Source organism: Megalopta genalis, unplaced genomic scaffold (genome assembly GCF_051020955.1).
Source record: "Megalopta genalis isolate 19385.01 unplaced genomic scaffold, iyMegGena1_principal scaffold0064, whole genome shotgun sequence".
NCBI lineage: Eukaryota > Metazoa > Arthropoda > Insecta > Hymenoptera > Halictidae > Megalopta > Megalopta genalis.
The window spans coordinates 471,213-483,374 of record NW_027476133.1 but is presented as its reverse complement, the minus strand read 5'-3'; the positions used below and the strand labels follow the sequence as shown (position 1 = coordinate 483,374).

The 12,162-nt window shown below is 43.4% G+C and overlaps 1 protein-coding gene across 1 annotated transcript; it reads right to left on the bottom strand.

Annotated features, from left to right (window-relative positions):
- Positions 1-4,007: 4,007 nt before the first annotated feature.
- LOC143261733 (uncharacterized) lies at positions 4,008-6,996 on the bottom strand. Its single transcript, XM_076527961.1, has 4 exons — positions 6,955-6,996; positions 6,617-6,856; positions 5,845-6,322; positions 4,008-5,701 (listed from the first exon to the last, which is right to left on the bottom strand). The coding sequence occupies exons 1-4, from the start codon at positions 6,994-6,996 to the stop codon at positions 4,008-4,010; spliced, it is 2,454 nt and encodes an 817-aa protein (XP_076384076.1).
- Between the last annotated feature and the right edge of the window lie 5,166 nt (positions 6,997-12,162).

Below are 12,162 nucleotides of genomic sequence, written 5' to 3'. Positions count from 1 at the left end.
CTTAGCGGCCGCAGCCCCTCCTCTATTGCCACCCTTTTTCCCCCCTTTCCTGTCTATCGACAGGCTGGGGGTGGATGGCACGGGTGGCACCGACCGCGGATCCTGCACCCGCGGGATCAGCTCCCTCCTGAACGATGCCAGCTTGGCATCGATCAGGGAGCCGATCTGTGCCAGCAAATTTGCTGGCAGCGCTGCGGACGCCGGCAAGGGCTTCCCTCGCCCAGGGCGTTGGGGCCCTCGGGCGCCGGCGCTCAGCAGCGGCCCTGTGCCCCCCTCAGGGGGCGGCGGCGGAGGCATCTCGACTGCTGCCGGCCTCGTTTCCACCGCCTGACGGAGTCGGGCCACCTCGGTCCGCAACTCCGCCATCTGCTCCCTAAGGAGAGCGTTTTCCGCTTCTAACAGCCGGGTGGCGTCGGACGCTGACCTCATTGTCAGCTCCGCAACGCCCGCCCGGCTGTTCAGGGCCGCCGCTTGCAGGATCCGCACCGTGACTGGCCGCAACTCCCTTGTCACATTAGAGATCTTGGCCACTTCGGCCAGGCTCTCCATTATCGACGCCGCTATCTCCCGCGTCGGACGGCTGCGAAGATTCGCAGCGATTTCCACCTCGTCCGGAAGCGGGTCGACCGATCTCCCGGGCTGCGGCCCCGGGGCCACCGGGTCAAAAATTGCCGCGATGAGGCCCCTGTTGGCCTCCGTCAGCTTACGTTTCGCCTCATAGAGGCCAACGTACTGACCAGTAGTCGGCGGTCTTCCCCTCTTCCTCCCTGTTGAGGAGCCAGGGGCGCTCTGCGAAGAGCGGTGAGAGGAGACCGAGTGGTCGGACTCCTCTCCCCCATCGCACTCGCCAAGGTCCACAGCGGATCTCTCTCTGCCGCGTGTTGCGGGAAGTTCCCGCAACACCGACCCATCCATGCGCTCGAGGCGCACGCTAGCCACGCGCGCCTCCTTCTCCCTCTCGTTTCCCCCCACCCCGGTTTTTTTAATTCGTGAACAATCCATAGTTGATCCCACGAGAATGGTCGGAAAAGAGGTCACCCCGGGTAGAGCCGCCATACCCGGGGAAGGCTAATACGCCCGGGGGGTCGCCAGGTACCCCGGGGTTGTCCGCTAACGATTGGTGCACCCACCAACCATACCTGGCGCTTACTCCAGCTACGCCCTCATCACCGCGCAACACTGCTTGGGGCTATGGATTTTTTAGAGAGGTTGTCATCCTCGCGGCCCGGCCGGCTAAGGCAAGACCCCCGTTCCTGTAAAACATGACCACAGGTTTACGGTATGTGTCCGACTTTTAGTAGGCCCCTCACCTCAAGCCACTCCAGCTAGGTAGAACCTGCCAGGGAATAAATTCCCCGCTGGCACAGCCTTGAGGATCATTAGGGCACGAAGCCCCCCCACCACGACAAGGTAGCGGACACGGGGGGGGGAATTTAAATATTCGATATAATACTATGATAATTATTGTAAGCTAAAATATATCAAACACAGTTTCATTTAATTTCAAAACGAAATTTTTTTTCATATTTGTTTTTTAAGTCTATTAAATTATTAATATTCTGAACTGAATTAACATAATTATAGTTTAAAAAATATATATAAAGAAACAGAAAAGTTTTAAAACAACCATTAACCTATGATTTTTTAATAATGTATTTATAATATTGTTCATATTTTATTTTAGCATATGATAGAATTAAATTTCTAAAAATGTCATACATATCAATCTAATTAAAAAATAAAACAAAATTTTTTTATATATTTTTAATTCAATTTGATACTTTACTCTTTTGTTTCTATTCTAGAGACTCTCTTAAATAAATAAAATAAACCGATTAAAATATGCCATGTTATTCATGTGATTCATATGTAAAACATAACATTCAAGTGTAAATATATTTTGTATTACCATTTCTATTGGTGTGTGACATTAATTCAATAAAATAAACAAAAATTTTTTAATGAAATTTCAAAGCAGAAAAACTTAATTTTATTTATATAAATTTAATAAAACGAAAAATAACATGAGTAAATAAATATTATATAATAATAGATCAAAAGGCAACAACGAAGTAAAGGCAGAAACACTGTTCTGTTTTTTATAAGATATAAATTTTTTTTTCTGAAACTATCAAGAATTTACATTGCAAAAATTATAAAAAGACTATGAACCATTAGACAACAAGATGCAAAAGAGTATTGAATTTTGAATGTACAAGACAGCATAATAAACTTATTCGCGATACATTAATCACTAGATATACTTCTGGTATATAACCCATATTCTCAAAAAAATACAAAACTACTCAGTTTAGGAAATAATTGCAATAAAAAAGTAGATCTTTGAGTTATATATCGTTGTACAAACCACATATTGTTTAAAAATTTATCTTCTTTAAGAAAATTCTAGAATTTAGAATTTTCTAGAAAGAATCAAAGATAACAATAAAAATATTTCCTAACCGATATCAAAGAACAAGAAAAGATGAATACAAACTATCTAAATAAAAGTGATTGTTTTTAAAACGTGTTTTATAAACAAAGGAAAGTCGACCAAATCTAGAGCGTAGTTGAAAAGTTCCTACGTTCAGATCGCATACCTGCTAATTATGTCATATACAAATTAACAATAACGTTACGAACCATTATAAAAACTCTAAAATATTTATATTTTTGATAAAATAAAAAATATAACCACGTTTATAGATGTCGGAATAACTTGTCAGGACAGTTAGTAAACGGTCAAAACTGAGAGTTGAGGAAATATGACATTTTTACAAATGAAATATAGCTAATGTACAAATTGAAGACGAAAATAGTACTATATATCTTATGTATATTAGGATAATTTGATGCAAAAAAACGACAAAAGCAACATCAAGAATCTCAAATTTCAATATCAACTAAGGTTTTTTAGTAAAGAGTTCCTACGAAGATTTTTGAGAGTATTTTTATACTAGACGTGGCCAACATTTTTTACAACTAAACCGTATAATCTTATTCATGCATTTTAATGCTTATAGTGTTAGAATTTGGTAATAAAATTTAAAAAATGTATGCGGAACGAATTAGGACACTTCAAATATTTTTTTGTCATGTTTAGGTCTAGTATTGTTTTGAATAATTACGTACATCACTATCTTAGATTTTGTTCGTTGTATCGCGCTGTGATGCCGTTCTAATTTCGGCGTCGATGAAGGGCGTAAATCTTCAACTCAGGATTTCCTGACAACGCGTATCAAAACGAATTCCCTACAACCTGGTCGGGTTCTAAGGATATTAAATTAGATAAATGAACACGATGTTTGTAACACTTGTAACTTTATTTTACTTTCTACACGGTTAAACTGTGGACGGTAGAACGAAGAGCTAAGCGGTTGAATTGGCTGTGTAGTTCGACTGATCAAGAATGACGACGTGAGTGCTGGATGTTGTGTGTTTTATAATGTCGGTGTGGGCGTGTGCTGTCTCAAAAGTGTGCTGATTCGTTGATGCTATTTTCGATGTGATTGTCTAGTTGGTTCGAAGTCCGCCCCCGTGCACCCCGTTGCAGGAAGGTAACATTGTGGGGGGATGGTTGATCCTCGCGTTGCCTTGTGTCTGCGAGTTTCGCGGGTTCGACCCTGACAGGTAATAATCCCAAGAAGTTCCGTAACTCTGAGCAATGGTAAACGGAAACTAAAGAACTTAATGTTGGAATTTGGCATGCTAGGCGAAAGTGGCAATATCCATAAAGGTATTGTCTTCGGATTTCTTGGGTTTAGTACTTGTCATATAATCGGAAGGAGAGATATTTTACGACACGGATTGCTAGAGACGTGGCTATCGTACATAACTCGCACAAATGATGGACAAGAAAAGAATAAAGAAATAAAACTATTTGGCCGGTTCGGGCCGGCTGAACATCCTACCCCCGTTGAGAGAGAGTATCGATCAATACTGCACTATATGTTTAAATCTAAATTGCAACCCAATGAACTGATTATGGTGTAGAGGTAGCAACAATGCTAGTGATGGGATTCTGATGTTTGTTTCTTGGTAGGACCAATAAGATTAGGTATGTCCTTCATCTCGGCAGTCTCGGATCCGGAGTCGTCTGTTTGATTAAGTAGTGGTACTAGACGTTTGATGCTGCGATCTAGTATCTTAGTAGCTGTTTTCACCGTGGCCGCCCGAATGATGCCATTCGAACCTGGATGGATCTTGACGATTTTTCCTAATGGCCACTGTAATGAAGGTGTATTATCTTCCCTGAGAAGAACAATGGTACCCTCCTTGATTGGATGACTGCCTGTGGCCCACTTATGACGGCAGGTCAACTCGTTAAGGTACTCTCGTCTCCACCTGTTCCAAAAGTGTTGCTTTATCTTTTGTATTTGTTGCCAGCTAGATAGCCTATTTGACGGAGTGACCCTGAAATCCCTCTCGCGGAGGCTTGTTAATGAGTCGCCGATGAGGAAATGACCAGGGATCAAAGCAAGCAGATCATTGGCATCAGAGGATATGGGAGAGAGTGGGCGGGAATTCAGGATTGCTTCTATTTCTGTGATGAGAGTGTTGAAATTTTCAAATGTAAATAGCTCATTACCGGCGACGCGTTTTAAATGGTACTTGAATGATTTCACGGCTGCTTCCCAGAGTCCTCCGAAATGTGGTGCCTGTGAGGGAATGAAATTCCATTCAATGGATCGTTCGGATAGGAAGGTGCTTAATTTGTTCTGGTGGTCGACGGATGTCAGAAGCTCCCGAAGCTCGCGCAACTCGTTGTTGGCTCCTACGAAATTCGAGCCGTTATCTGAATATAAGTGAGTGCAGTAGCCTCGCCTGGCTATAAACCGTCTGAGTGCAGCGATGAATGCTACACTTGTTAAGTCGCTTGCGAGCTCTAGATGTGTAGTCTTCACTGCAAGACAAACGAAGACTGCTACATACACCTTAATTTTGCCTCGGTTTCGACGTTTTCTCTCCTTGATATAGAATGGCCCACAATAATCAACGCCTACGTTGGAGAAGGGTCTAGATTCCGTTACTCGGGATGGAGGTAGATTCCCCATTATGTAGTTCGTAGGCGGTGGTTGGGCTCGACAGCAAGTCACGCATCCTTTTATGGCCTTCCAGATCTGACTGCGTCCGTCGATTGGCCAATATCGGCGCCTTATGGCATACAGAGTCGTTTGGACACCTGCATGTAGTTGAGCGCGGTGTTCGCTTTCAATGATCACGGACGTAATCCGTGCCTTTGGGAGAATTAGGGGGTGTTTCTGGTTGAAGGGCATTGGTGAATGCTTTAAGCGTCCATCGACTCGCAACATCCTGTCATCATCTAGGAAGGGGTTCAATTGTTGCAATTTACCCTTCACTGTCTGATTCTTGGTGAGACATCGAATTTCTTCTGCGAAGTAGACCCTCTGGAGTAATTGAATAATGGTGTCACACGAGAGTTTTTCAGTTTCAGGGCAGAGAGGGCACCCTTCTCTTTGTTGGATGATTTCCACCGAAGACAATATGCAATGACTCGCTGCATCTTTGTCCATGATGAGTATCTCTCCAGAAAGGATATGTCTGATAGCGTTGTCGCTAGACAGATTGCGGTTTTCTGCTCTGGAACTATCGACGACGTTTGTAGCCAGTGGAGAACTATTGTAGAGTCGGTCCAAAAGGTGGTATGTTTGATTGGTAGCTGCAGGGCCTCTCGTACTGTCTGGTATAGACAGAGTTCGAGGCAAGAAATTGACTGAGTCTTCAGAGGTGCGACCTTGGATTTCGCGACTAAAATGGTGACATGGACATGGTCATGTTCGTCAATTGAACGCGTGTATATGCAAGCGCCAAAGGCGCGTTCACTGGCGTCACAAAAACCGTGCAATTCGACTACTTTTGCTCCGGTAGCGATGGTTTTCCTTTGGAACACGACGTCGTTCAGGAGTGGTAGTCTGTGATAATATTGTATCCATTCGGTACGGATCTCCATCGGTAGTGACTCGTCCCAGTCTACCTTTATGGTACAGAGCTTCTGGAGCAGAATCTTCGCTACAATGATTACCGGGCTCAGAAGCCCTAATGGGTCGTAGATCTTCGCGATTTCGGAACTTATTGACCTTTTGGTGATGGTTCCGATGGATTTGAATGTGGTGACCGCGTAAGAAATGGAGTCGTCCGATGAATTCCACACAACACCGAGCGTTTTTATTGTGGATGACTCTCCGAGCTGAAGCCTTCTATTCAGGTTTTCCTCCGCCAAACCTTGCAATAGGGCTGGATGGTTAGATGCCCATTGTCGGATGTTTAACCCTGCTGCGTTTAGCAGGTTTGTTAAGTCTTCCTGTAATTAGAGAGCTTCATCAAGTGTCGATGCCCCCGTAATCGCGTCGTCGATATAGAAATCCCGGGTCAATGCCTGTGCCGCTTCGAGAAACTGATGTCCCTCGTCTTGCGCAAGCTGTGTGAGGCATCGAATCGCAAGATATGGTGCTGCGGAGAGTCCAAATGTGACGGTGTTTAATTCGAATGTTTTCACGATTCCGGTACTGTCGCGCCAAAGGATACGTTGGTATTTCCGATCTTCTGGACGGACGAGAAATTGACGGTACATCTTTTCGATGTCACCTGTCAATACGTATTGGTGATTGCGAAATCTAAGTAAAATATACAGAAGATCGTCTTGGATTTTTGGCCCAGTAAGCAGTGTGTCGTTGAGGGCAGTTCCTGACGTCGTAGCTGCTGACCCATCGAATACTACTCGCAACTTGGTGGTTAGGCTCGTAGTTTTCATCACTGCGTGATGTGGTAAATAATACCCGTCGTTTAGGATGTGCGACTCGGCTGTTTCGGTCATGTGACTTAGATTAAGGTAGTCCTAAAGAACCATATTGTATTCCTGATGTAGGCTTGGGTCACGCTGTAGTTTGCGTTCCAGCGAGGTGAGTCGTTTGAGGGCCATTGTTTTAGAGGTACCGAGTTGTGAGAGATTGTTATTGAAGGGCAGTGCGACGACATATCTACCGCTCTTGGTTCCGGAAACGTGTCTTTTGAAATGGTCTTCGCATGCCTTCTCGGATTCAGGGAGATGCTGAACTCGAGGGCCCTCTTCGAGTTCCCAGAATCGAGTGATATCGATTTGCCAGGCCGAAGTAGAATGAAATGCTTTTGGGTGACTGGGGTGAGTAGCAGGAGCACTCCCCCCGATTACCCATCCTAGTCGAGTTTTTTGCATGTACAGATCTGGACCATTGAGAGGTGAAAGGTTGATCTGTCCAACGCTGAAGATAGAGAGAGCTGCCTCAGCGCCCAAGAGAAGATCGACTGGAGCGGGGAGATGGAAACTTGGGTCGGCCAAAAGAAGATTTTTTGGCACGCTTATGCGAGACCGGTCAATCGCTTGACCGGGAATGCATGATGAAATGATCGGGATAACGAGGAATGTTAGCGTCCGTTGATAGTTGCTAATTCGAGATTTAATGGTAGCCGTAACCGCGTGTTTCGCGTAGGTCGTCATGGTATTGGGAGCTCCAATGGGAAATAAATATTTATTTTGTGGAAGTCCGAGTCTTTTTGCGAGAGATTCAGTCATGAAATTAGTGGTTGTGCATGTGTCTTTTATATATATAAAAGAGAAACAAGTCGTTGGATTTGCGTATATATTTTTTGTTATGAAAAGAATCTGTTTATATATCTTACAATTTGCTAAAAAGTTTCACAATACATTTATTTGTGTTCCTATGAAGCACACTGTATACATGTTTAACATATGAAAAGATCATAATTTTTTGTATATAGATTATTGTATGATGGTAACTATAAAGGATAAAGATACTTGATTAGTAGTTTAAATATGTGTTTTATGAATTTATTTTTTAAATCTTAATTTGAGTAAAAAATAAATCTAAAAATGTTAACATATAAAAAGGTAAGCTCTTGAAAGATGTAGATTGTAATTATGTTTAAAATATAAAATTCGTGTCTGTAAATTAAATAATTAAATAAACTTATTTTAATATTAATTAAAAAATGTTTTTTTTTTCTTAGACCCACACAAATATTGTTTAGAAAATTTAACATATATTCATTTTTAAAATCATGTTTCTAAACTTTTTATTGATTAACTAATTTATATTTTATTTAAGATTTATTATATTTTTTTAATTTAAATTAATATATATATATATTAATTTAATGATTTTACCGCGGCAGCCGCCTTTTTGGCCTTCCGGTCAACCACCTTGGACCACACCTCAGGCACTGGAGGCGTGGTGGAAGGCGTCGCATCAGCAGGGGCGGCCCGAGGTTGAGTGGGCTGTGCCTGGGCCGCTCTAGTGTCCACAGCCCCTCCCTTATTGCCACCCTTTTTCCCCGCTCTTCTGTCCATCAGCAGTGGGGGGGGGGCGGATGGCACAGGTGCCACCGATCGCGGGTCCCGCACCCGCGGAATCAGCTCCCACCTGAGCGATGCCAGCTTGGCATCGATCAAGGAGCCGATCTGCGCCAGCAAGTCTGCTGGCACAGCCGCGGGTGGGGGCGAGGACCCTCCTCGCCCAGGGGGCAGCGGCGGAGGCATCCTGGCAACAGCCGGCCCCACCTCCACCGCTTGACGGAGTCGGGCGACCTCGGCCTGCAGCTTCGCCATCTGCTCCCTCAGCAGAGCATTTTCGGCCTCCAACAGCCGAGTAGCGTTGGGAGCTGACCTGATCGCCAGCTCCGCAACGCCCACCCGGCTGCTCAGTGCCGCCGCCCGTAGGGATCGGACCGCGCTGGCCTTTAACCCCATCGTCGCGGCAGAAATCCTGGCGACGTCGCCCAGGCTCTCCATCACCGCCGCCGCTATGTCTCGCATCGGGCGGTTGCGGAAATCCGCAGCGACCTCCACTTCGTCTGGAAGCGGGTCGCCCGATCTCGCGGGCTTCGGCCCCGGAGCAACCGGGTCAAAGATGCCCGCGATGAGGCTTTTGTCGCTCTCAGCCTGCTTGCGTTTGACCTCATGGAGGCCAACGCATGCCCTGGTCGCTGGTGGTCGGCCTCGTTTCCTCGTAGAGGTGCCCTGGACGCTCTGCGTTGAGTGGTGGGAGGAGACAGAGAAGTCCGACTCCTCGCCCCCATCGCAATCGCCAAGGCCCGCCGCAGGCCTCTTTGTGCCGCGTGTGGCAGAATGCCCCCGCGACACCGGCTCCACATATCTCTCGAGGCGCACGATAGCCTCGCACGCCTCCCCCTCACGCTCGTTACCCCCCTCCCCAGTTTTGTTTGTAAATGAATCCATAATCGATCCCACGAGTGTAGTCGGAAAGGAGGTCACCCCGGGTAGAACCGCCACACCTGGGGAGGCTAATACGCCCGGGGGGTCGCCAGGTACCCCGGGGTTGTCCGCTAACGATTGGTGCACCCACCAACCATAGCTGGCGCTTACTCCAGCTAGGCCCTCTTCACCGCGCAACACTGCTTAGGGCTAGGGATTTTTTAGAGAGGTTGTCATCCTCGCGGCCCGGCCGGCTAAGGCAAGACCCCCGTTCCTGTAAAACATGACCACAGGTTTACGGTATGTGTCCGACTTTAGTAGGCCCCTCACCTCAAGCCACTCCAGCTAGGTAGAACCTGCCAGGGAATAAATACCCCGCTGGCACAGCCTTGAGGATCATTAGGGCACGAAGCCCCCCCCCCCACCACGACAAGGTAGCGGACACGGGGGGGGGAACTAATAAATTCACTGTCATCAGTATTTTGAACTAGCCAAGAAAGCAGATTGTTTTTTTACTCATCATCGATTATATTGTTTAAAAAAACTACATCTGTATCAGAAATAGGAATAATTTCATCGCATTCTATGTTACTTTCAGATCTAATAGGTTTGTTGTTATCGAACATACTTACGCAATTGTCATTATAGAAACTATTTTCTTCAAAGTACATATCGTTGCTAAAATTCAAATCTAAAAAGGTATCTTGAATATGATTAACTTCATTTACACTCTCATCGTTTAAAAATTCAAAAGAATGAGTAATATCTGGTATCATAGAGTTCGGACTACTAAAAATACCATCAACAAGTGTTATATCATATTTGTTCATACAAAAAGAGGACAGATTTGTTCTTGATAATTTATAAAAAAGATCCTTTTCAAGATTATATAATTCAATGTGATGCAAAGAAAAATCTTCATCTATTATACTAGGACCATAATGATGAATCAAATCATTCAAATGGTGATGTCATCAAGATCAAGGAAAATAGCACTTTCAGTCAAAGCTTTCTTATGCACAGTTCCGTGATTAAAGCTTTTAATCATATTTTTCAATGTAATATCGTTTTTTAAAAACAAAAAACTAAAAAATCGAGAGAGTGAAAGTTCTTTCCAAGTTTTGTTGTAAATAGACTTATATGCATACGAATAGAGCATGATCAACTTGTCAAGAGGCCTTGGCGTGATTAGATTATCAGGAGGAGACACGTCTTTTATTCTGTTACATAGTATTTTTTTTATTTCGTCTATTCTAACGAGTTTTGTTTCGCTTATACTACTATATTCAATTGTTAAAAGTCTCAGTTTAGACTTGATGCATCTTATATCAAAGAAGATATTAATTCCTATAGCAATGAAGATATTTTTCATATCATTATATTCTATGATGTATTTACGAGTGCAAAGTTTGAATCATTTTAAAAATATAGTCTTCTTATATTCTTTGAGCCCTTTTTTCTTGAATAATAACGTTTATAAATCATAAAAAAGTAAAATTCCATCTTTTACAATAAATGCATTATCTGTTGCATTAAAATCATTGATATTGCTTTCATTGGGCGATGTGTTGTTAAAAAATTCAATAATATTTTCTATTATAAATTTTAAGCACTCTTCCTTTGAATACATATTATATAATTCAATACCAACATTTACTAGATTAAATAACTTATTCAACCTATATGTATTGACCACTTATAATATACTTGAAGCTTAGTCTCAACTCTTAGTCTCAACTCCAGTAGTGCCACCCATCAAAAAACGACAATCAGTATTCGCCAGGGGCAAGCCTGGCGATAGATACGACAGAATTATAAGGAAAATTCAATTCCAAACCGGCTATAGTCAACATACTGATTACAGAGAGCTCCTGAAACAACAGGAACTCCACTATAGCACCGAGTCGCCTGCTGCTGACGATCTCATGAATGTCAGCACCGACGACTCAAATTCATCATAGCAAACGGTGAGCCCATATCCCGATGCAATCGTCGACCGAAAACCGGGCGACAATCATAAAAACCCTCAATCCAAAGCACTCAGCATGTCGGAACTTGAATCGGCCTCACAAGCGCCGTCGTGCTGAAACAAATTCAGTGCTCTCTCACCCTCAAATTCAGAGTCAGTTACCGTCAGATCGGTCGAGAATTTCGCTAAAAAACCTCATACTATCAAATCCAAAAATTCCAAAAATTTCACATCCAAAACCAGTTCGAAACCTAAATCACTACTATATAGCTCAGCTAACACCTTGAGCGAATTTAATATTAATTTTCCAGCCCTTCCAAACATTCCTTGTCACAATCATTTCGCGTTCTTCACCGCGATCGACTAATCAAACAAAAACCCTAATAATGATAGCTCCTCAAATGACAAACCGGACGTCACAAACCTACCACTACCATTACCAAACCATGATATAATAATAATGTATCGACGACGCCTAGCAACAACTCAAATGACCGCAACAAGAACCCGTATCCGAGTTGGAGGTTACTTCTGAAAAACTACCTACATATACATATCTACATATACAACTTCAAATATCCAGTCACCAAATTTGAAAAGTAATTGACGACCTCGTACGGTAGCAACTACACCCTTAAATTTAATAGAAGCAATGTTCGTATTCAATTCACATCCATCAAAGACTTCAAAGAACTAAAACTAGGTCTCCAAGAAAAAAAATTCTCTTTTATAATTTCACGATCAAAAACGAAAAGCCTTGCCAATGGTCCTCAAAGCATTATCTAACTATACCCGAGAGGAAATTATCCAACAAATCTCTACCCAAGGCTTAACCCCAACGGCCTGCTATCTCATTAAAGACTAATGCCTACCGAGTCAATTTCCCAATGGACACCACAGTTCAAGACGTCAAAAAAGTCAAGTTCATATTCAGGGCTAGAGTTCACTGGGACAAGTATATGTC

Bases quoted from the DNA above. Each gene is read 5' to 3' on its own strand.
- LOC143261733 (XM_076527961.1), bottom strand. From the start codon at position 6,996: ATGTCGTCGCACTGCCCTTCAATAACAATCTCTCACAACTCG. The intron at 6,323-6,616 runs GTATTGACAGGT...CTCTAATTACAG, and splicing joins GATTTCGCAATCACCAATAC to GAAGACTTAACAAACCTGCT. The intron at 5,702-5,844 runs GTGAACGCGCCT...TGTCTATACCAG, and splicing joins GCACGGTTTTTGTGACGCCA to ACAGTACGAGAGGCCCTGCA.